Source organism: Ixodes scapularis, unplaced genomic scaffold (genome assembly GCF_016920785.2).
Source record: "Ixodes scapularis isolate PalLabHiFi unplaced genomic scaffold, ASM1692078v2 PGA_scaffold3__209_contigs__length_174095766, whole genome shotgun sequence".
Taxonomy (NCBI): Eukaryota; Metazoa; Arthropoda; class Arachnida; order Ixodida; family Ixodidae; genus Ixodes; species Ixodes scapularis.
In genome coordinates, this window is record NW_024609868.1 from 116,650,983 (window position 1) to 116,675,153 (window position 24,171).

At 47.1% G+C, this 24,171-nt stretch overlaps 1 protein-coding gene across 2 annotated transcripts in view; it reads right to left on the reverse strand.

Moving 5' to 3' along the window:
- Positions 1–3,840: 3,840 nt before the first annotated feature.
- LOC8032344 (cytochrome P450 3A5) overlaps positions 3,841–24,171 on the reverse strand; it is a 75,414-nt gene continuing 55,083 nt past the window's right edge. For both annotated transcript variants that reach the window (XM_029984665.4, XM_029984663.4), the window contains 3 exons: positions 20,558–20,747; positions 12,126–12,334; positions 3,841–4,944 (listed from right to left, as the gene is read on the reverse strand). In XM_029984665.4, the coding sequence (XP_029840525.2) occupies positions 4,009–4,944; positions 12,126–12,334; positions 20,558–20,747 (1,335 nt within the window). In that variant the 3' untranslated portion in view covers positions 3,841–4,008. The remainder of the gene's footprint in view (positions 4,945–12,125; positions 12,335–20,557; positions 20,748–24,171) is intronic.

Genomic DNA, 24,171 nt, shown 5'->3' on the forward strand with positions numbered 1-24,171 from the left:
GATCTAAAATAGTGAACAAAACCTACTTTTATAAATATTTGAAATGGGTCGCGCCACTTATATTTTGTATTTCGACTAAAAGCAAGCTTTTAGCGGCTCTGACCAGTAGTAAGCCCAGGACCAAAGACGTCACATTTTGCGCGCTTTTGGTACTGCGTTTCGCCCCCGTCGGGGGAAAAGGTTTCCACTAGGGATGTCGCGAACCACCCTAGGTTCGATTTCGAAAGGTTTCGATATTTGCGAAGCGAACTGAGGTTCGATTTCGAAAAATTTCGATATTTTCGTACCGACCGAGGTTCGATTTCGAAAAATTCGCAACTTTTGACCACAGCGGAGTTTCGAATTCGAAAATTTCGAAGCTTTCACGGTTTCTAAAATTTCGATTTCGAATATTTCGAATATTTTTTACTTCAGGTTCGATAAATTCGAAGATTTCGAAATTCTTTGTAAAAAAAATTCGAAAACTTCGAACGCTTCGAATTTTTATAGACATGAAGTTCGAACAATTCGAATATTTCGAATTTCTTTTTACATAAAGTTCGAAAAGTTCGAAGGTGTCGATTCTCTTTTAACGCTAAATTAAAAAACAAACAAAAAAAAAAAAACTTCGATTTTGAATTTTTTTTAATCCAAGTTTTCAAAGTTCGAAGTCCGATTTTCAAGTTTTTCCACAGTTTTAGTTTCAAATAACGTTTTCACGACTCACTGGTTTTCACAAAATCAAGTTTAGAAAAGTTAGGGTGTGATATTTAGATTCTGCGAAGTTGGTCAGGCAATTAAATGAGAGGACGAGTGTCCCGGATGTGCTGGAATATTTGCCAGTGCAGGATTGTGACCGCCAGCCCCGGGGGGGGGGGGGGGGGGGGGTCTTTAACCTGCATCACGCGGTAGTGATTGCACGAACACACTGTTTTACGAGACTCATCCAGTTCGAAACGGCCAGGGGCGAGCAGGAGGTTGAGGCTCAGAAAAACCTTGAAGCGACCTGGCAAACTAGCTCGCCACCCCTTGCACGCTGGTAGTAATCCGATCCGGTGATGTTTATAATTGTCCTGGAGGTTTATTTTCTGGGACGGAGGAATCGCCTCGCAAAAAGCACAAAAGCCGACACAACTCGAGGTCGAGGAGCGTTCTACCATACAAGTGGCGTCGGAAGAGGAAAAACGGGGGGAAAGAGGGTAGCCGCTCTTTATAATTTCAGTTGCTTCCTTTCTTAAATCTACTCTTCCTAAGTACGTGCTGTGTCTACGTCGCAAACAAACTGCCCCGGTTTGTTTGGCGCTTGGCGCTCTGCGTTCGACGTCGTCCACCTGGACTTCGCTGCAAAGATCCGTTAAAATGGCCTGCCGTCGTGTGCCTTGATGCAACTCGGATTAAAACAACAACAACAACAACAACAACGAAAACTGTAGGGCTGTCTTTTCATGGAAGTCCGACACTGATTTGAGAGAAACGTGGCTTGCTGCCATCCGACGAAAACTGGACACCGAATGCGACGTCTTGCTACACTAGGTGTGCCACGAGTATACCAAAACGCATGCCGTCTGGTCCTTCCAAAAGTGCGGAACGTTTAGATATCAAATAAGCCAATCAGAGCGCCAGAATTTTCTCATGGCCACATGCTCTTCCCAATGTGCGGGTGGTACGGCGCTAGCGCAGCACCCGCATATTCGGAACAACTAGAACGGATCCATGAATGCAAGACATCGATCCATCTATCCATTCAAACGACCGTTTTAGTGGCGCGTGTAGCGGCAAAATGTGGCGCTTGCGGCGGCGGCTCATTGTTTTCCAACTCTTTTGCCAGGCACTGAAAGTAGGGTGTAAGTGCTGACTGGACGCTACCGGACGTCACGACAGAGGGACAACAGATTTGCGAGCGTGTTCAGCCGAGCAGCCAACCAAAAATAGTGGTAACGGAGGCGCCACTGATCTCTGGGCGGGGCTTAGAACGGGCCGATTCAGAGTCTGAATGCCCAACGAGTCGAAATATCCAACGAGATGAAAGATCCATTATTGGATACACAGGCTCGTTGGATATTCAGACATGTTGGACATTCAAGCCCAGTTGGATCGTTCGTCTTGTTGAAGATTCAGACTCGGTGGACATTCAGTCTCAATTGGATATTCCGTCTCGATGGATGTCCCATCACAGTGCACATTCCGGCCCAGTTGGATCTTCCGTCTCGTTGGATATTCAGACTCGTTAGACATTCCGTCTCATTACTGGTAAGTGGATGGTTGTCTGCAGTCTAGGGTTTGAGCCCACTCAGGAGGTGTACCATTGTTATATCGAACCAAGAACAAGAGTGAACCTTTCTAACCTGGCAAGTGATTTGAGGTCACTACAATACAAAATAACGTTGGTACAAAACCGGAAAAGGGGTGACATGGGCGCGTATGCGTATAAGAAAGCTTCGAAGACCTCTTTGTTGTGCGCCTACTTTTTGTTTTCGGAGCGATCAGTCGCTTTTGTTTTCTAGACTCCGTGGTTCACAATGCTTCGCTGCATTGAAGACTCGTTTCTCGCATCCTTTTGGTTTCTGTCTGCAACGGGTTGTCTTTTCTGTTTTTTTTTTCTTATTAAAATACTTTCTGGGGTGTATATGACTGCTATGCTTCAGTGTTGACTTTGGTTCTTTTTGTTATTTTTAATCTTTATTGTTTATTTAGTTTGAGCCTGCGGCGCCTATATCAAGCATTATCGCCAGAGGGCGAACAGACATAAAAAACCTTTCCGCATTTGCGGCACAAACATAACATTCCCTTCCTTTATAATCTAAAAAAAAAACAAAACAAAAAACTCTTCTTATTTTGCTTTGGCACAGAGATCACGCATCCTACGTGATCTTAACATTGTTAAATATAATTTGGAGCATTCCAGCAAGCCTTTTCACATAGGATACAAAAATGTGCACTGAAAAAAAGAAGGTCCTGGCTTATCATTATTTGTTTGGGAGCAGTATGCTCGAGCGATAAATCACATGAATTAAATAAACATAACACATTGGATGTCCAGCCTCAGTGGACATTCAGACCTGGCTGGATCTTCCATCTCGATGGACACTCAGTCACGGTGGACATTCAGGCCTGGTTGGATCTTCCGTCTCGTTAGACATTCCGTCTCAATTGGACATTTTGTTTCGATGGATATTTCATCTCGCCTGTCACGTGACCGACTGGATCTTTCGACCAGTTGGATCTTCCGTCTCGATGGATATTCAGGCCGCAAGCCGAACTGGCCGGGACCTCCACCTAAATTGGGTCTAAAAACGTGCGCAAAAAAACAACAACAACAAACAAACAAAAAAACACTCCCTTTTAGTTAAAACAAAAGAAAAAAAATATCGTATTTAGGCCCTGAACTCAAAAACTTTTTGAACGCAAGCAAGAGCTCTTGTGAGGCTTGGGCTTTGGTGACCTTTTGTGTTTGTCGTCGTCGTATTCTTCCATTGGCTGCAGCCAATGGAAGAATGCGTTGTCTTCTTGGTTGTCTTGTTGGTTCTAATACATAATGGCGTTTTATGCCAAAAAACAACAAACAAAAAAGGAACAAAAACTGAGAAGGAACACAGGACAACGCGTACTTTCAACTAAAATTTTGCTAGACAACATATGCCGTGTAATGAAGTGTTATTTGAAAGTACGTCTTGTCCTGTGTTTTCTTCACTTTTTTTCGTGTGTTTTTCGGCCTAAAACCTTATAATATGTCTACGTATATAAATACCGTATACCAAATATTCCCTTTGCCATTGTGTACTTTATTTCGAACGCCTATAACAAACCCAAAGCAATGACTGACGGCGTAGTTAATTAGTAATTTCACAATGCACATGCAAGGGAATAATCTAGACACGTTTATTCGCGCGCAGCTTTTATACAATCGCAACAATAAAAATGATTCCCATGAAGGCGAACATAGTAAATATGGAACCTAGAGTCCTAGATAAACGCTGTGTCAGCAAGAACGCTCTAACTTTGGTCTATGAAGGCTATCGTCTACGGAAGCTACCTGTGTTCGAATTTAACGTGGATTCCTTTTTCCGGATTAATTATCACAGAGGGAACGACCATTTTCAACGGGTCCTGAGTTTCCTCGCATTGCCTGATCCTGTACTTGCGAATCAATTTGCACAGTGCCATCTTAATTTCGAGCAAAGCAAACCTCTTTCCGATGCACACCCGGGGCCCTAACCCAAAGGGCAAGTACGCTGCAGAATGACTGCCATTCAGTCCTTCGGCGAATCGCTCTGGATCAAACTTGAAAGGCTCTGGCCAGAGGTCAGGGTCATGGTGGATGTACCATGTAGGGACTATGATATTGACTCCAGCAGGGAAGAACTGTCCCATGATAGTCGTGTCCTCTTGGCAAGTTCTGCTGATGAAGAGGATGACGGGTGGGTAGAGCCGCATACTTTCGCAGATAACCATGTCGAGACGCTTGAGCTGTTGGACGCCGTCGTATGTCAGTTCCTGGTCTTTTTCCGGGAATGTCTTGTTGAGTTCGTCCAAAATCCGGTCTTGTTCTTCAGGGTACTTGGCCAGCACGTGGATGATGAAGGCGAGCGACGTGGCCGTAGTTTCGAAGCCTGCGGCCAGAAAAATGAAGAGGTTGGCGACAAGATGGCGGTCTTCCATGAGTTTCTTTCGTTCGCCCGTGTTTTTTATGTTATCCTCAATGCCGGCCTGGGCGTCGAGCATCAACTGCAGCATGTCCGTTGTCCTGGGACTTTGTCCATTTCGGCGAAGTTCAATGACGTGACGGACGTTGTTGGACACTTGCTCCATCGTCTTGTGGTAGCTTGTAAAGGAGAACAAGTTGCTAATCACTTTGCGAAGAATAGGAAATCGAATGGCGTTTCGAACGGCGGCATTTTCTGCGTCTTCGAAGATCTTTCGTACACCAAGCAAGAGTGGGTCTTTGGGATTCTTCTGACAGTCCACCTGTGAGAAAAAAGAAAATCGCACATTCAGACGAGAGATCATTCTGTAGACTGTGTAATCTACCCTTTCAAGAGTGTGCATCATCTAGCAAATGCTGCAAAATTATCCCACTTCCCCTACACTCTAAGAAAAAAAAAAATAGAGGAAAAAGGTAGCAACGGCGCATTTTTTTCGCTTCTACTGACGCGCCCCCAAGCGGACACGAGAAGAAGGGAGTAACGAGACGTTTTTCTCCTTCTCCAGGCAAACGGGAGAAAGCTTCCGCCAGCCCGACTCATCTTCTTTCGGTTCCGTTTTTCAAGCACGTCGCGCAAGCTGTTTAATAAATCTTGTTGAGTTGATTGAGCTTCAGCGGCAACGAAGGCCGCCTGTAATTCCGTCTCCCAGTCCAAACGTGCAGAACATTTAGGTTGCATTGACGTTTTTACCACTAGTTTTATCAAACGAGCAAACGAAGCCACTAGAAACAGCGAAGTTCCGGAGCAGTGCCAGCAGCGCCACGTACACAGGGCTAAGATGGCCATCTCCGGATTATGGAATCCACGCGGACCCATGCGGATCAAGGGGAACGATATGTCCTCAGTGGATGTGTCGACGTTGACGGCGTGATGGAAATCGCAGAAACTGCGTCCAAGACAGGCAGGTTTTGCTGCCGGGTGCCTGGGTTCCTTTCTGTGTTGACTTCGGTTCTGTTTTCCGATGCCGAGTGCCAACCGGCAGTCAACGTGGTTCTGTATTTCTGCGTGTCAGCAACATAGCAGCAACATCGCGATGGCAGTGTTGTGCGTTGTGAACAGAAGACTGCAATTATCGCCAATGTGACCGTGTGTTCGCGTATCCGTGATGTAACAGCAAGATGAGATGACGTAAACTGTCGGGCATTGATGCCGCTGGTCGGGCCGTGGCCGGAGGGGGTGGGGTATCGCAGGTTGACATTCCGCTTTACATTAAATACTTTAAGACCGCTTGAGGGATTAAGTGCAATCGATCGACGTGCGGATATTCATGTTGCAACGCTGGTCTGAACCGTAGCTCCCATCGTACAGTGGCCAATGCGACCGTCGGTTGTCTCCTGTCCAAGTGTGATTGTGTTCTGGGGAAAGGACTGAACAGTATGAAAATATGTCGGAAAGTACGTATATTTACAATTTGGAATTTTAGCATTAAGGAAGGATAATAGGTAAAATCGACAAAGAGCAAAAACAACAAAAAACAATCCTTTATTTTGCTGTTTAAATATACTACGGTTCCTGGAGAAACTGCCCTCCAAGTGGCGCGCCGGTATGAGAGCTAGAAGTTTTCGAGCTCGCCACGGCGTAGCTTTGTGCATATAACACCTGCCGCAAGTCGCGGCTTTAACTGCAATTAAGTTGATCAAAAAGCGATTTCTCTGCCCGTGAAGCATCACTTCCAGCTGAGTGAATATCAGCTCTACAGAGATTAATCCAAGACGGCAATTGCAGCCGTGCGCGACCAGCACAAAAATAAGAACAAACACTACAATAGAAATACTGGCTACGACGTGTCGTGCGGGGAAGCAAACACATGGCTTGGGACCGCATTGGAGCGGCTTGATTTATTGGCTTTTAAATAATTACGGCATGATCGAGCGTTTACTTTTTACTAAGAGAATCATCCCCCGAGCCATTCAAAATGCTTTCAGAGGTATGGCGTTGCTGGGAAAAAATCAATATGCTGGGAATATTTTTTATTGCTTAGGCGGTCACCGAGAAATTCCGTACGTTCAAAACGACCAGTATAAAAGACAGAAACGCAGAGCTCGGAAGTAGTGATCGGGTTTAGTGTGCTGTTATATGTGTACGCGCTCAATATATGTTCAGCTGATGTGTCTACATGTGTGTATACGCTCCGTGCGGGAACTGTAGGGGGCGCTTTGAAAAACGCGCCCAGCGCCGCTAGCGGAGGAGCTGGCGTTCGACAGTGAGGCGCGTTCAGCAGCCTGCGGCGCGTTTTCGCATGCAAAGCTGTGGCGGCGGAAGCGCGCACGGACGAAACTTTTGCTTTTTGAGCCGATTCGTTGAGGGTGACGTTGCACGAGTGCTGGGGCAGACATAAAAAGGGCATCCAGCTGTTCTCCACTTCGTATATATTGAGTTTGAGTCGTTATTAGGGGCAATTTCTCTAGTTGCGGCCGAAAAAGGAGTTGGAGCAATTTTCCGAAAAGCAAGACGGCCGCCACCATAATTGCTCTTAGTGGGAAATTTATTTCGCTCGTAGCTGTAAACCTAGGACTGCTGGAACGATGATATTTGGAGGCGAGTGAGATGTTCACTAAGTTTGTGCACGAAGTGTGCCAAGTTTCATCAAGACAGCAGGTGGGAAATTTATGTTTCTAATGCATAAAGAAATAAAGCTCTACGGGATATTGAATATTGGACCAAAAATGATGTGTTATAGCGGGCTCTGCAAAGTGCACATTAGGGCACACAGGTGCTTGTACCCGACAGTAAAATGACGCAGCACTTATTATACCAAAAAGAGGTGGCATAGGGAAACCACGTGGAAACTTGGTTTGGGCGGAGTAACTCAATGGGAACCGGTTTTGACCATTAAAGGGCTGTCAAGAGAATACCACTGGTCGTTTACAGGTAGGGACTAGTGGACTGTACTTCCAATTGAAACAACTTTAGGAAAGGTGGTTCCGAAGCCGAGAAAACAAAGTTGTCGGCCGACACACGGTTTGGCCGGCTTTTGCGGTCAGCTCTTGTGTAATAACCTGTTGTGCGAGGTGCTGATTTTCGGCGCACAGGTACTTTGACATGACCGTAACTTGACACAACACTTAGTATACCAAAAAAGTTGGCAGAGCGACACCAGGAGGAAATTTAGTTTTGGCGGCGTAACTAAATGGGAACTGGTTTTGACCGTGAAAGGCTGTGAAGAGAATACCGCTCATCGAGGCAGGTGCACGCTTTACAGGTAGGAAGGGAACAGTGAACGGTACTTTCAGTTTGAACCACTTTGGGATAGGTGGCTCTAAAGCCGGAAAAAAAATTGTTTTCTACAGAACTCCGGGTGTCAGCGTTTCGACATCCAAAAGGAAGATGATCAAGAAAGAAAGCACATCACATAAACTTCCATACTCAAACGTCAATTTTCCAGTGATTCCGAGTTTCATTGTTGTTTTCTTTACATTCAGATTTGTCACTCTTTTTACCGTTCGAATCTTTCTTCATGAAGTACAGATTGCGTGCCATACTTGTCCGGAAATATCATCGACACGTACGATGGGGACGAAACTTCTCTGGAGGGAATTTTCCCCAACGAAATTGGCACTGCGCGCATACCCGCGAGTGAGGGATGGCATTTCAGTTCGTCCCATCGGCGCTAACACATGTAGGCGTTGCTGGTACGCAAACAAACGCAGAGCGCAAAGCGGCACTGTAGAATATGTCAGCCGTGCCGACACAGTGGCAGACATGATCGGGAGACCAAATTTCTCGCTTAGTACGGCACGGGTTCATCGTTGTCGCTGTCGCACAAAACATCGGCGAGGTGAAAGACTGTGAAACTGTCCCCACGAGATACGACGCTTAACTATTGAAGCACTTAATGACGCAGCACAGGCAGCACTTCATGCTGTGAACTCAGCGCAACCGCACTACTCCGACTTCAATGCGTACCAACGTACGCGGCATGGTTTCGGTTTCGTTTTCTCTGGGGTTCTCACTGCCTACCTTCGGTACCAGCCGCGCGGCGGCGCGTCAGTCGCGTCGCACGGAGCGTATAATAAAGGTTTCCGAACACTGATCTCAATGACCATTGCCGGATCGTGCTTCCCGCTCCCGCGAGTGAAGCCACCGGACGGCCATCTTGCTCGTAGACGATTTGCGGTTTTGCTAGCGTTACAGAGGCTGGCGGCAGCGTGCTGAAGACACGTTTCTATTCGTTCGTCGTCTTTCGTCGAAGATTTTTATTACTCTGTGGAAGGGCTCAGACTTGCCGTTGAGAAGACGTGGAAAGTTTTACGAACGTGCAGTACAGCAGGAAAAAGTCGCTACAAAAATAAAGATTTTGTGCTACTGACTTGATTGCCATAAACGTCTAGTAAAGAGGAAAAAAAAAGAAAAAAATCGCCGTTGATGTTGTTTCCTTTCCCCCTCTTCCGTCGCCACTGGACACTGAATCAAGCTCGTTTCTGGACCGCGAATGCCGCAAGTTACAAATAAAGTAGCCAGAGTAAAAGTAAAACGCTGCCTAGAGGTACACACGGCTTCACGCGCATTGCACTTGCAAAACAAATCTAACGGCGCCGAAACGAATCTTGATCGGTATCCAAGCGTGCGAAGGCACAGAGACGCAGCACCTCGGCGTGCCAAGGAAGCTTTGATCAGGACACGAGACCCGAGACACTTGCTTTCGACGAGTTGTGCCTTTACATACGGCTTCACGCACATTGCACTCGAAAAACAGATCCACACGGCGTCGATTCTTGATCGGTATCCAAGCGTGTGAAGGCACAGAGAAACAGCACTTCGGCGTGCCAAGGAAGCTTTGATCCCGCCGCGAGACCGGCGAAACTTGCCTTCGACGAATTGTGTTTTTTTTCCTGCGGCACTGCTGCACTGCACTATGTAAAATTGTCCACGCGTTCACAACGGCAAGTCTCAACGGTTACACAGGGTCTTAAAAAAACTTCTTCGGCGAATGACGACGAACCAGCAGAAAACGTGTCTGTAGCACGCTGCCGCTAGCCTCTGCAAAGCTAGTGAAACCGCAAATCGTCTACAATAAAGATGGCCGTCCAATGGCTTCAATCGCGCTGCAGTGAACAAGCGGGGAAGCGCGATCCAGCAGTTGTCATAGAGATCAGTGTTCCCAAAGATCCCGAAGCGCAATGGTCGCATGAGCAAATGAAAATATTTTTTTGTAGAGCATGAATTGGGCGGTACCTAGCGCCACCTAGCCCTAGCTGCTTGCAATTACTCTGCTTGACCCTGCCATCTGGTGGCAAGCGATTTAACATTCTTTCACGCTACGCGATAATATTTGGTTTCCGTGCAACAGCGGCTTCGAGTTCTTTTGAGAGTGGCTTTTTGGTTTCGTGGATTGATTTACCATTCCTCCGTGATGTGTGATTGACGAAGGAATTCTGACTCAAGGAATAACAAAGGTAAGACGTAAACTGCGCGAAGTAACGGGGTATCGGTTGTCTCCGTTTAACATCGGAGTGCTGACGACGAGAAGACTGAATAGCTGCTTTTGAAACGCAAGTTTCTTTGCGGGGGGAAGCTGGCTTCGGAAATAAACACAGTTCGCGGAAAGCTCGTGTTACGCTTTTATTTGCTGCTTCTCTCGTCCCGTACAAGAGACGTAACGTACTCGTTAAGCCTTATTGAGCTCGATTTGCTCGATTCGGGGCTGCCATAATGAGATGCAGGCGACGGAGGAACTTTGCTCCCCTGCTTCAGTGACGAAAGTTAACCTATGTTTCTCCCTTTGGGGAGAAACATATGTTACAGGACCGTTCCTCCCCTTAAGGGAGGATCGGACTATCAATACCCTTTTTTTCTAAGAGTGTAGTTTGATCACGTGCACTGATCATGTATTGTACACGAGAACTGCGTCAGCATTCATCGTGAACTCGGCTTCGCTTGTATCGAGTGCTGCTTCAGCGTTCGGTGATGACTCAAATTCCCCCCCCCCCCCCCCATTTTGAATGGCGACTGCCAGTGTTGCTTGACGGGGCTTGGTGGGGTGTATCGTAACCCGACCGAAAAATCCGATATAACTTTTCACTATCCGGATTATGGGACCGGAAATTTGTTTCTGCAAGCCCGAAATCCAGATTGCAGATAAGGGAATAATTTCTGAAAACCCAAAATACAGATAGAGTCCAGATGTAATCCAGATAGATTTTCGGTTCAATAATCCGGATAGCAAAAAGTTATACTGGATGTTTCGGTAGGAAAGTAACGCAGAAATTGTGACTTCGGTAGAGGGTTTGACGTGGTATGCTAAATGAAGCGAAATAACCCTAAATACTATCTTTTATAGCGGTCTGTTTTACGGGCAAGGACAAGAGCTGGCAAAATGACTTTTAATTTGTAACTTACTTTACTAATTACATTGCCTGGTTTGCCAAAAATATAATTGAATTATGTTACACATTAGCACAGCAGAAAAGTGAATGAATTATAATTAAAATTACTTAAAAATAATGACATTACGTTTTAATTACCTTTAATTTCCTTGCAGAATGAAAAGCTGCTTCCATGCTACAAATTATATGATCTACATTATAAATACTTTGTCTACCCAAATGAGACCAAGGCCCAAGCTTGGTGAAGCTGATCGTGAGGAAAGAGAAGCGAGCTATAGTGGTGATAAGTCTGGCAGTAAATTTTGGAGGTGATTATAAGTGATTATATTCTTCACTGTCTTTATTAGATTTAGACGGGTGGAATAGACATGCTTGCCTGCTGCGATTTCCCATCCCCGCAATACCCCTCTGAAGAAAAAAAAAAACATGAAAGACGAGCAGCTGCCTATGCAGTCGTGTTGTTATTAAAGAAATAAAAACTCGAATTTTTAATGTTTCAACTGACCAATTGTTTGGCATGTAATTTTTTTTTATCGTTTCATTGAACGAAAATAAGTAAACCGATTTTACAAAACACAGAAAACAAATGACCTGCAACGTCTAATCTCACACTTTGCTAATCTTTTTCTTGAACTGTACATTCTGTATCTGAAGAGAATACTATGTTTGTCTTATTCAGGAGATTAAACTCGCTATAGAAGCGTCATAGCTGTTAGCGAAATGAAGGTTACCCCTGTGAATTCCTGTTTCCCCTGAAGGCGTTTTTCTACCAATATAATTTTATGTTTTGGTGCTCTTCTAACTATTGCACCCATCTAACGACATATGCGCTTTCTATTCAAGGCATGTCCATGAGTCAGATACTGTCTTTTTCTTTATTACATGAACACTTTGGGCACATCTCACCTCACTCTCAACAACAACAACGGAGGGAGGAGGGAAAAGGAGAGAGATTCTCTCTCTTTTCCTCCTCCTCGTTTTATTAATATATATATATATATATATATATATATATATATATATATATAATATATATATATATATATATATATATATATATATAAACAATTTTAAACGTCTTAATTTTGAAGACTTCTGCCAGCATCAAGCTACTGACCTGCCAGGCAAGTGCGCACTTGGCGATGACTTCAAGGGAAAGGCCTTGCGAAACCCTGAACATCTCCACTGCCTCTCCTTTCTCAGCGCGGTCTTCCACCACCTCTACCATGGCGTCAGCACAGGAGCCCATGATCTGCGTCATCAGCTTCATCTTGGAAGCACTGAAGCTGGGATTGAGCACCGTGCGCACCTTTTTCCACTCTTCACCTGCACCACAGGATCAGCACTTGGTGGTCATTGTTGAACAACCTGCTGCTTCGTCATGGCCGCCTTTGTTCTTAAATGCCAAAAAAACACAGTTTGTCATAAATGCATGCACACACATACGTCACGCGATATTTCACACTTTCGCCCAATCAACATACAGCTACCACCTAACTTATGGTTTAATTAATACGTTGCTGTATGCTGCACAAGACGCATTATGAATCGTGTAGGCGCATCATAAGCAGCTCTAATTCTGTACAAGATGTAAGTTGTATTGTAGCGAACGTAATAGTCACAAATGACCGAGGAAAGTCAACGAATATTTTGTTATGCGATCTCTATCAGACATAATTTCCGACAACATGCATTTGAAATGGCTGCACACCAAAGCTCTTAATTTGGGTTCCCCTTGAACCATAATAGACCGATCTAACTAATGGCCCTGTCACACTGAGGCAACAGTTGGGCATATCTCTATGCGGCAACACGATGAAAACGTGTTTCTGGCGACCCTGTCACATCGCGGCAACAGTCGGGCAACATGGCGCTGCCGCCCAGCAAACATGTTGGCTGGTTTGTTGTCCGACCACCATGTCACACCGCGCTGACGGCGGGGCCAACACGGGGAACACTCCGCCATCTTGATTGTTTACCTTCGTTCGTGTGCGGTGCGGTGTTGCTCTAAATGGGACTCTACAAAGTGCTAGCGCGTTCGAAGGGCCAGCAATTACCACGGGACGGCATCAGCCAGTGAATGTGATTAGAAAACTTGAAACATGGAGTATTTCCACGCTTTATTTTATCAAAATGTTCTTCATTCGCTGACAAAGTAGACTGTGAGATCGGTAATACATGTTCGGGATTTCTGCCACCGTGTGAAGCTTTTTCTGTCTGGTTCTTTCATTAATACAATTCATATTTCTACTGTAAAATTGAGAAGCACCGGCAATACCCCAAAGTGTCTTTTGTAGCGTTGTGTTGAGCTGAACTGACAGTGCTTAGAAACTGCGACACCGACACGATCGGCCTTAATAACAATTGGGGGAATAAATATTTTTCAACGCTGTCTATTTGACTATCGCCTAGATGTGATTGCTTCATTCCTCAAAACGTTCTGGGGATTTTTGGATCAACTCATGTGTCTGGTAGCGGCTGTTTCCAAGTTCCAAGCATCAAGAATCATGATCAGAGTGGTCGTTTTAAAGCTTCGATTTTTTATCTTTGCTTTCCTGGATTGTTTTTATTATGATTTATTAATGGGTGAGTAGGCATGCCACTTTATTTCACTAGCAGTAATGTAAGCTGGTCTCTCGGCAGTTCTAATTTCAACACCAGCCTGAACGTTCCCGACCGTTGCTGTGATTATTTCGACAATCGCTTTCTGTATTACGCAGTAAAAGCATTCATCAAATTATTTTAGCTGCACGCCAGCCTTAATCATTGTTAAATAACGTTCTCCAAGATTTTATTTGAGTAAGACGTTATTGATAGGAAACTAGCTCTGCCATCCAAGCTATGTGTTGTCGTGCTGCCGGCCCGAAATTCGCTCAGCCAGCGATCAGGGCAGCACATTTTGTCCAACACAAGTTGCTGCTGTTTTTGTTTCCGAAAGCTGTCATACCGCGGCGACATTTCCGTTGTCGTCTATGTCGTGCTGCTGTTGCCACAATGCGATAGGGTTGTCGGACAACAGGGGGAGCGAGCAAAAAGTTGCCCGACTGTTGGACAACTGTTGGGCAGTCGGCGGCCATTCTGCGGCTCGTAAGTAACCATCTATTTTGTGCGGCAGGTGAGTGCGACGTTTTAGCCGAAACTTTTTTGTGCTGTACGGCCGTCGACAGCAACACTGTGTGTCTGCTTGCCTTTGCTTCGTTGTATTTTTATTAACACTTAGGCACGTTATGACGTCAAAGGATTGCCTAGCCTGCGCCAAGGTGCTGCCGGATGACAACAGTTTTTTATCCTGCTCGGAATGTTCCTTCTCTTAACATCTTGGCAACACGTGTTCTGGTGTCGCGGAAAATACGTTCATAAGCATGGGACCTAAAAAGCGCGAGAACCAGCGTTGGCGAACTTGTAGGGTAAAGGTTGGACGGGCGGCTTCGGTGTCGGACATTGATCCCTCCCAGCCTGACTTGGCGAACGTCTTTGCCCTGTTTACCAACATGAATAAGAAAATCGATCAACTCCTGTTTTTGAAAGAAACAGTGGACTCTCTTCATCTTCTAACTGGCAGTCTACAATCGATGACTTGAAGGTTGTTGTTTATGAACGGAAGGAGTTGCTGGAATTCAACTCGGTCCAGTATGATACGCTACTTAAGAAAAGAACCACAAACGAGTCTGAGGTCAAAGAGCTCGGGACGGAGGTGTCTCAATTCAGAATTACCGTCTCGGAGAATGCTGGCCGCAATGTGCAATTACAGGCGGCGCTGAACGAGACCGTACAGTACAGTCGCCTTGCAAACCTCAAAATCTATGGAATGTCGACAACTCCCAACGAGACCCTGATAAATAACGATACTGACCTCGCAAAAAAAAAAAAAAAAAAAAAAAAAAAAACGAATTGTCTTTTTTTTAACCCTACCAAATAGTCTATTTGTACAAATTACATGGCCAAAAATACAAAACACCCCCGGCCTTGATTATATTTGTATCATCAGAAGTCCGTGAAATTTGGTTGAACGCACGAGGAAAACTGCGCACTATAGTGCTTAACAAATCTGTACCGCAGCTGTATTTCAATGAAAATCTGAAGCAGTTCAACCGTAATCTTTTCTGAGAAGCTAGAATCCGTTACAAGGAAAAACACTTTAAATATGCTTGGGTTTGCATAGAAAAGATCTCCGCTAAGCGAACAGACGAGGCCACGTCTGTCCGTATCAGTTGTGGACAGGACCTTGAAATGATAAACTAAAGTGTTGACAGAACAGTTCCTTAAGTGCCCGACTTCTGCGTGTTAAAAAGCAACTCATCTTATAGTGGTATTGTTACAGATGTGCGTGTGAACACACGCGGCATAACAAAATGCTAGGATCAAGTTTTGCTTCTTGCTGCAAACCTTGGTGACTGCGTCGATGTTGTTGTCTAATGGGCAGTCACGCATTAGTGAGTTAAGATTTGTCAACATTCTTTTCGTTTAACAATCTTGTCTCTTCGTATGATGCGGAGTCTTTCCTACGTGAGAAACACCGATCTGAGCTATACCCTAAAGTAGTTTCGCTTATTAGAACATTTAAGAAATCGAGTATACTAACTGTTAAATTAGAAAAGCATAGATCGGAACAGGCGTGGCTTAACGACAACATTCTTGAGGCTATCAGAAATAAATAACTTCTATGGAAGCGTAGCCGACGTGCGGCCGGAAATAAGGAGTTGAGAGCTGAATCCGAGACCTCTCGTAATCGTGTAAATGCGCTAATACGTTCTGCTAAGCATAATCATTACACACGAAAAATTTACAACGCTCGCTTCATCTCTTACATAATTAATGAGCTTCGCGGCGTTGCTCGAAAGAGTGTCTCTGACCTGTTGGGAAAGAGCTTCGACTCCAATTTAGCCACCATAGCAAATTCTTTCGTTCACCATTTCGCCACTTCCATTCGTAATAGCTCAGGAAACAATGTTACCAATGCTTATGACATGAATATAACTTGTCGTCTGCTTTTTTTCTGACACTTTTACGGGCTGAGTTGCGTTCTATTTTATTTTCTTAAAAAAGATCGCCAGGAATCGATGGTGTATCCACCATAGACTTATGAGATAATTTTGATGCGCTTGCAGATGTTCTAGTGGCCATGTTAAACGGATTCAAACGTTTGGATTGTTTACCGGAAGATCTAAAAACTACAATCGTATTACCTATCCACAAAGGTGAGGTGGCCCTCGAAATCTGCTCTCTCATATCGCCCCATTTCGATTCTGCCTTGCATATCGAAAACTCGAGAAAAGCACCTTTTGACTTCCATGATTAGTTTTCTTGACACTCATTGCATATTGTAATCTTCAAAGTACGGCTTTGTCTCAGGGTGTGGTACGTCATCCTTAATAGACGTGTCCTCGGACTTCCTTCATTCGACCTTCGATAACCACTGTTTTGTCTGCGCTCTCCTTCTCGATGCCACGAAAGCGTTTGATTCTGTTTATCATAATATATTACTTAAGATACTATACCGTGTAGGATTCAAAGGTCCTTTCTTCACTTTGCTATATGATTTTATACAATCTCGTTCACAGTTGGTGTCCTTGGGAAGTGTACGAGATAGCAATGTGCCTCTCCTCTCCGGAGTGCCGCGGAGTTCTATTCTGTCGCCTTTTTTTTAAAAAAATATTTATGTAAACTATCTCCCGATTGTTGTCGCACACACTACAATATACAGATGACACTTTGTTATTTACCATTCACACCGATATTGAACCCGCCATGCATATGCTACAAGCTGATGCTCTCGCAGTCATGGATCGGTTGAAAGATAATAGAATATAAGTGTGCATTTTAAAACTAAACTCGTTTGTTTTCGCAGCCCTTGGAAAAAGTTCAATGCGTTCCCGCAGTTATGAAATACGCCAGGCGCGTAGCCCGGATTTTCTTTCGGGGGGGGGGGGGGGGGGGGGGGGGGGGGCGCCCATGACAAAATGTTGTATGAGGAGTGAGGAGGAAAGGGACAGGAGTCCCCAGCAAAATGGAAGATTTCGGGGGGGGGGGGGGGGGCTCTACCCCCCTGGCTGCGTGCCTGAAATACGCACATGTTTTTTATTGCGAAGTGTCTCTGTAATGTGTCTTGTCAGCTTTACAATTTAAAAACACATCTTCCGTATGCACCCAGGAAGTTGTTAATGCATTATTTCACCTAGAGTGTGCTCAGATACGGCATTACTTTATTTTTTAATTGTTCCTTGCAATGAAACGCTAGAATCGATAGTGTCTCGAGGGGGATGTTATAGTGTGTCCTAAAATTTATCCATGTGCTCTAGTGACAACCTCTTTGCCTGGCTTCAGCTGCCTTGTTTTTATTCACTAGGTGAAACGCAAGGTGAAACGGAGGATAGTCGCGAGAGCTACCAAGACTGCCGCCATATTAACTTCTGATTTAAGACAACCCTGAGACACGGGAAACAAGAAGGACAAACACAACGAAGTCTCAAAGAACAGCTGGGAGTTATTTTTTCTGACTCGTTCCTTTTATAGAACGACCCCCACCATCACCAGAGCTTCTTGCCGTCAAGCCAGTGAAACACGTCAAATGGGCAAGGCCCAACGATTCCGATTCAAAGTGATGGTGGGGGTCGTTCTATAAAAGGGACGAGTCAGAAAAATAAATTCGCAGATGTGTTTTGAGACTTTGTCGTGTTTGTCCTTCTTGTTTCCCCAGTCTCAGGGTTGTCTTAAATCATGAACGTAAACCAGCTCGCCTCTGCCTTATCACTCATTTCAGTACATCAACTTGGTCACGATTTGTTCGGACTTCGTCGTGAAACAATTTTGTTTAGGACTGAAAAGAAAAGGTTTACTGCTTACAGAAATGATCAGCAGGCTTACTTGGTAGTGCAGTAGGCCCCCACCTACTACAGAAAACTTTAAACGGAAAAGAAGTCACATAGAAAGCACAAGCGAACCAAAGTGAGGAATACAGACGTGAACGCGAGCACGAGAGGTAAAGCCACGTTGCACTTAAAATGATGTCCATTGGCGCAGTTTTATTGACTTCATCGATACGTAGCGTTGGCTGCGATTGGATCTAATGTTATTAAGACGGAGTATAGTGCCTGTTACAGTCACTCATCTCTACTATACGGGGCTGGCGCAGGTGAAGTTCCCGGAAGTTCGATGCTTGTGCTAGAAGTCGGGCGCGTCTGCTGGGCTCCCCGGCGCATTAGCTTGTTTCGTGCTTTCTTTCTTTATTTTATTTATTTATTTATTTATTTATTTCGGGTTACCCCGCAGCGCCCGAAGGCATTATTGCAGGGGGGGGGGGGGGGAGGAGGTACATAGTTGTGAGGGTAGAAATACACACGTGCATATGTACCAAAAAACAAGAAATAACGCAAGCTCACAGGAAAACACTCAATCAAAAGCAAGCCCAGAATATGATGAAAGAAACATCGGTGACTGGCATTCCATGTACGTGCCAGATAAAAGAATCAGCTGAGGAAAATATGTGCTAACAGCAAAATTAAACAACTCACTTGCCGCATGACACAAAAAAGAATTGGGATTTAGATCAGAGCGGGGTTTTAATAACCCCGCTCTGATCTAAATCCCAATTCTGAGGCCTTTGAACGAGGGACATATGCACTCTTGATCAACTAGAATCTCAAAGTTTTCACATCCAATGGCTTGCAAGGAGACCTCTCGGGTCTGCATGTGACGGCGCAATAAGCCGGCTCTCTAGAGAGATGACAAAAAGAAAAAGGGGAAAAACATCCCATTCCCTGGACGCTGTTCAAACCAGCACCCGGAAGAGTTGAAAAGCATGTCAAGCGCTCACTTCCGGGGACAAGCCGCTTACATCCGGTGGCTTCATACCTGTTTGCTCAATGCGCCATGCAGCGCTCTAGTGGAGATCGGGAGCATCCCGCAAAGGCCGATAGTCGCATTACGGCCGAGAGTGCATTGGGGCCGAGAGGGGTGGAAGGGCCGGAAGTGGCTCTGAGGCCGACTAGGGCGTAAGGGCAAAGAATTGCATTAAGGCCGATAGTCTTGGAATGGACAGGTGCAGCCTCCTTTTGGGGGGTCGCGTTGTGGGTGACGACTTTAGTTGCCACCAAATAAGATAGATGGCGCCACACTGAGCAAGACGGATGACGTCACTCTCAGTGTCAGAACCCAGACTTCATTTTTAAGCTTAACATATTTTCAATCTTTTCATTCGCCGAAGTCTCTTCGCAGATCGCAATGATTGGCGCTCCGAGTATTCTACGGGCAAATAGACGCGTATGGGCATTTTTAAGAGTGTATCTGTCGGTGACTGCAAATACTACGGTTTTGGGTTTGTTTTCACCCTTTACGGCCGGCACCAGTCGGTACGCCGGCCTTGCCTAGCCGAATTGTTAATTTTTTTCTATTTACCTTTGTGCGCTTTATCATTTCTTATTTGTTTGATCAGTAGTTTTGTCATCTGCATATTTAAATTATGCACACGCGCGCACGCGCACGCGCGCACGCGCACACACACACACACACACACACACACACACACACACACGCGCACGCGCACGCGCACGCGCACGCGCACGCGCACGCGCACGCGCACGCACACGCACACGCACACGCACACGCACACGCACACGCACACGCACACGCGCACACACACACACACACACACACACACACACACACACACGCGCGCGCGCGCACACGTAATTTTAAATATATGCTATGAATTTAGGGCGCTGTTTTGGTATAATATTCCTATATTCTAATGATCGGCTTATTAAGAGCTCAGTGAAAATTTATTGCGTTTTTTCAATTTCCAGCACTTCATGTCTCTGACTCTTCCGGGCGGCTACGAGAACGATGAGTGAGGTTGATTTTAGAAATTGTATTGTCAATCCTTTTACAGCGAAACGGCTTCGATGAAACGGCGTTCGTTGAAATGTCCAATCCGGCTTCGAATGCTAACAAATCTGGTCAAGAATCAGCGTACCCAAACACCAGTTTCGGCATGAATCTTTTTTTTTTCTTTTTTGATGAAGGTATTGGGCATTTGAATGCTTGCCTTGTCGTGCATTCTGAGTGCATTCTTGCCGAGCGTGCTTCGTTCCGTCTCTCTAATTGGCTCACGGGGGCACAGCCTTCGCCCCTTGCCAAATAATGTTGACACGGAGTGTAGCAAAAAAGAAAAGCTAGTCGAAACGGTCAAAGTACTGCATGTTTAATTAACCGTAAAGGATGAAGCAATAACACCAAAAACGCAGTATTTGCCGTCGCCGAGAGATACAATGTGCACTAATAAACAAAACAAATATGTGGCGTCATCTATCCAATATGGTGACAACTACGGTCGTCAACCATAACGCAAATCCCGAGGAGGCGGCCACACCAGCCCATTCGGAGGCTTTCGGCCATAATGCAGTCCTGGGCCGTTATGCACTATTCGGCATCAAAGCCACTCCCGGCCCTTTCACCCCTCTCGGCCGTAATGCGACTATCGGCCGATATGACAGTGACCCGTGGAGATCAGTGGTTACTGCACAGTTATAGAAAAACGCACGAAGAACTCACCCTGGAGCATAATAATGCAGCTCGCGAAGGGTTCAACGCTTATGAGGAACCGAGGTCTGTCGTGGAAGGTGTAGGCTTCCTTGACGAAGCACTGCTTGATCATTTCAGCGTCACTGACAACCATGTAGGGAACCTCGCCTATGTAGTAGCCGAACACCTTGCCGTACTCCTTGATCCAGCGCTCCATCACCTGTGCAGATGGTATATGTTCGATTATCAAAATATCTCAGGAAAAAATATCATTACTATAGTCACGGACAAAGAGAGAACGCATGTCGTGACTAGTCCCCAACGGCTTGCAATCGCTCTGCAGCCTATCAGATTGCAGCATTGACCGATAAGAACGTCAAAGCTCCAATGACGATGCAAGAAGCTCGAAGATATTACCGCGCGCGCAGGTTGCCAAGTAGGCTGCGCGCGCGTGGCCTAACGGTCATCGCGCTTGCCTTCCACGCAGAAGGCCAGGGTTCGATTCCTGGCCGCGGGTACACATTTTTGTTGACACTGTAATGTGATGTTCTGGTGAATTCGAGAACCGTCTTGCTGATTCGAGGTTAGAATGTTCTACGCGCCAAGCCTTCTACGCCGAACGATCCAGAAACCCACGAGGGTACATGGGATTCCGCAAGGCGAGGTCTCGCCCCAGCGTTCGACTCTGCTGTTACGCCGATTTCGACGCCCGCGACGCTCTGTTATTATCTTTTGTACCCCATTCATTTTTGGCACAAGTTCGCCATATTAAACGTTTACTTCTTCCTCTTTATTTATTGTTCTTTTGGTCACCACCCGTGACATTTTTGGTGGAGGTGCTGGGTACCGCATGCCCGTGCAACGTTCCCCTCCAAGGGCCCGCAGTGCAAGTCCGATTCCCGGCTCGGTGAGACGACCACTCAACGCGGAACCTGAAGCTCGGACCAGCCGCCGCACCAAGGGAGATAATCCTGAGTACGGTTTGCTGCTGGACAAGCCCAAGCCGAATAAGACGACGATGGCCAACCAGTCGCAAGCCCCCGCCGCTTCTCCCGTCATCTACATGCCCGTCGCACCGCGGACGGCTGCCCCCTTCCACGGTGAACTCTACGAAGACATCAAAGACTGGATTGACCAGTTTGAACGCGTTGCCCGCCACAATGGCTGGACCGAGGAGCAGCGCCTGCACAACGTCTACTTTTCGCTTGAGGGGACCGCCAAGCAATGGTACGAGAACCATGAGTCCTCTTTGACGTCGTGGGACATTTTCAAGACCGATCTGAAGACTACATTCATCAACCACCACAGCCGAGAGAGAGCCGAGGACCTACTGCGAACCAGGACCCAGGGCCCCAACGAGAGCATCACCAGCTTCGTCGAGGATGTTCTTCGCCTGAGCGCCCGCGCCGATCCTCAGGCTACAGAGGAGAAGAAGCTGCGACACCTGATGAAAGGTGTGAAAAGCGAGATATTCGGAGGTCTCATTCGCAATCCTCCGACAACTGTCGACGGGTTCGTCACGGAGGCGACGAATATGGAGCGTGCCCTACTAGCACGCGCCAGACACTGCGAGCGACACCTGGCGTGACTACTCTGGCGACATCCGGATACGAGCTTGGTACCGACCTCCCAGGCATCCGTGACATCATCCGTGAAGTCGTCCGGGAAGAAATCCGCAAGATGCTCCCCGCTACGGATCGCCCGTCCTCCCTGTCGCTCGCCGAGGTCGTGCGAGAGAAAGTTCACCGGGCCTTCCAACCTGAGGTTCCGATCAACACGACGACGCCAGAGGAGCCGACTTTGAGCTACGCCGCCATGGCCCGACGACCGCCGCAAGCTAACCGCCAGGTCACGGTGCCATCCCGACGAGACCCTCCGATGCCACAGTATCCTCGACGCCAGGAAGGACAAGTCCAGGACGTCCGCCCGGAGCAACCCTCGTCAAGGATGACCGACGTGCGGCGAACGGCCGACCGACGTCCGCTCTGCTACCACTGCGGGGAAGCCGACCATGTGTACCACCGATGCCCATACCGACGACTCGGGCTGCGCGGATTCCACCCAAACGACCCGCGCCCCCGGTATGGTGAACGCCTTCGGGAGATCGACGAGTACCTGCGACGACCCCAGTCCCCCGAGCCTGCGTCTCGCCGAGAGTTCCGGTCGCCGTCGCCGCGACGTCCAGCTTCGCCGATGCACCGGCCCCGACGTGAAAGCCTGCCGCCCCTCGCTCCTCGCCAGAGAAACTAGGCGCGGCTACCCCTGGAGGTGGAGTTGCCGAAGACGACCGACGTAAAGAGCCTCCAAGAACGACGGAGCGCTCCCACTCTCCCGACGCCACGCATCACAACGACGCTCCTGCATCGGTGTCCAACAACCTGAACGTTATGATCGACGGCCTCGACGCATCGGCACTCGCGGACACCGGAGCAGACTACTTAGACTTGAGTGGGAGGCTCTCCCGCCGCCTTCGAAAACTCATGACGCCGTGGGATGGACCACAAATAAGAACCGCCGGAGGACACCTCATTGCACCAGTTGGGAGATGAACTGCTCGCGTCGAGATCCATGGTGAGATGTGCCCTGTCAAGTTCGTCGTTCTGCAACACTGTTCGAGGGACGTTATCCTCGGAATGGACTTTCTCTGCGAGTATGGCGCCGTCATCGACCTCGCGCCAAACCAGTTGACGCTGCGAAAGCCTGTCCTGCCGCCGGTGGAGACCAACACGACGTCAACCGCTATCCAAATTATCGCCGACCATGTGACCCTACCACCGCGGTCGAGTGTTTTCGTCACCGTTATAACCGACGCAGCCATGCACGGTGAAGCTCTTCTGGAAGGTAGCGTCCAACTGCTTTTCGAAAAATGAATTGGTGTCGCAAGAGGCGTAACGGATCTCCAAGAAGGACGTACGTACAACTGTTCTTGTGACCAACTTTCGAGAGGAGACGCAGCACCTAACGAAGGGTACCACCGTGGGCCACGTCGGGGAGCTTCAGGCGCCAGCCGTGGTCACCGCAATCTCCGAGGAAACCTCGTCGGCACAGCAGAAGAGCACGACGCCGTTTCCGCTCGACATCGATCCCGAGCTCCCAGCTCCGAAGCGCCGGCAACTGGTTGATCTCCTCGCCGAATACAGTGACTGCTTTGCCACGACATCGAAAGTTCGCCAAACACCAATGGCGAAACATCGCATTACTACCGGCGACGACGCACTCCCTGTCCACCAGTCGTCGTATCGAGTCTCCTTAAAGGAAAGGAAAGTGATCCAAGATCAAATCCAGGAGATGCTCGACGACGACATCATTCAACCCTCAAGAAGTCCATGGGCGTCCCCAGTCGTCCTTGTAAAGAAAAAGGACGGAACCCCACGGTTCTGCGTGAACTATCGTCGATTGAACACTGTGACGAAGAAGGACGTTTATCCGCTCCCCCTCATCGACGATACGTTAGACCGACTGCGTCAGTCCCGATATTTTTCGTCGATGGACCTGAAGAGTGGTTACTGGCAGATTAAAGTCGACGAACGTGACCGGGAGAAAACTGCCTTCGTCACTCCCGACGGTCTGTACGAATTCAAAGTAATGCCGTTCGGACTTAGTACAGCACCAGCCACCTTCCAGCGCGTCATGGACACCGTGCC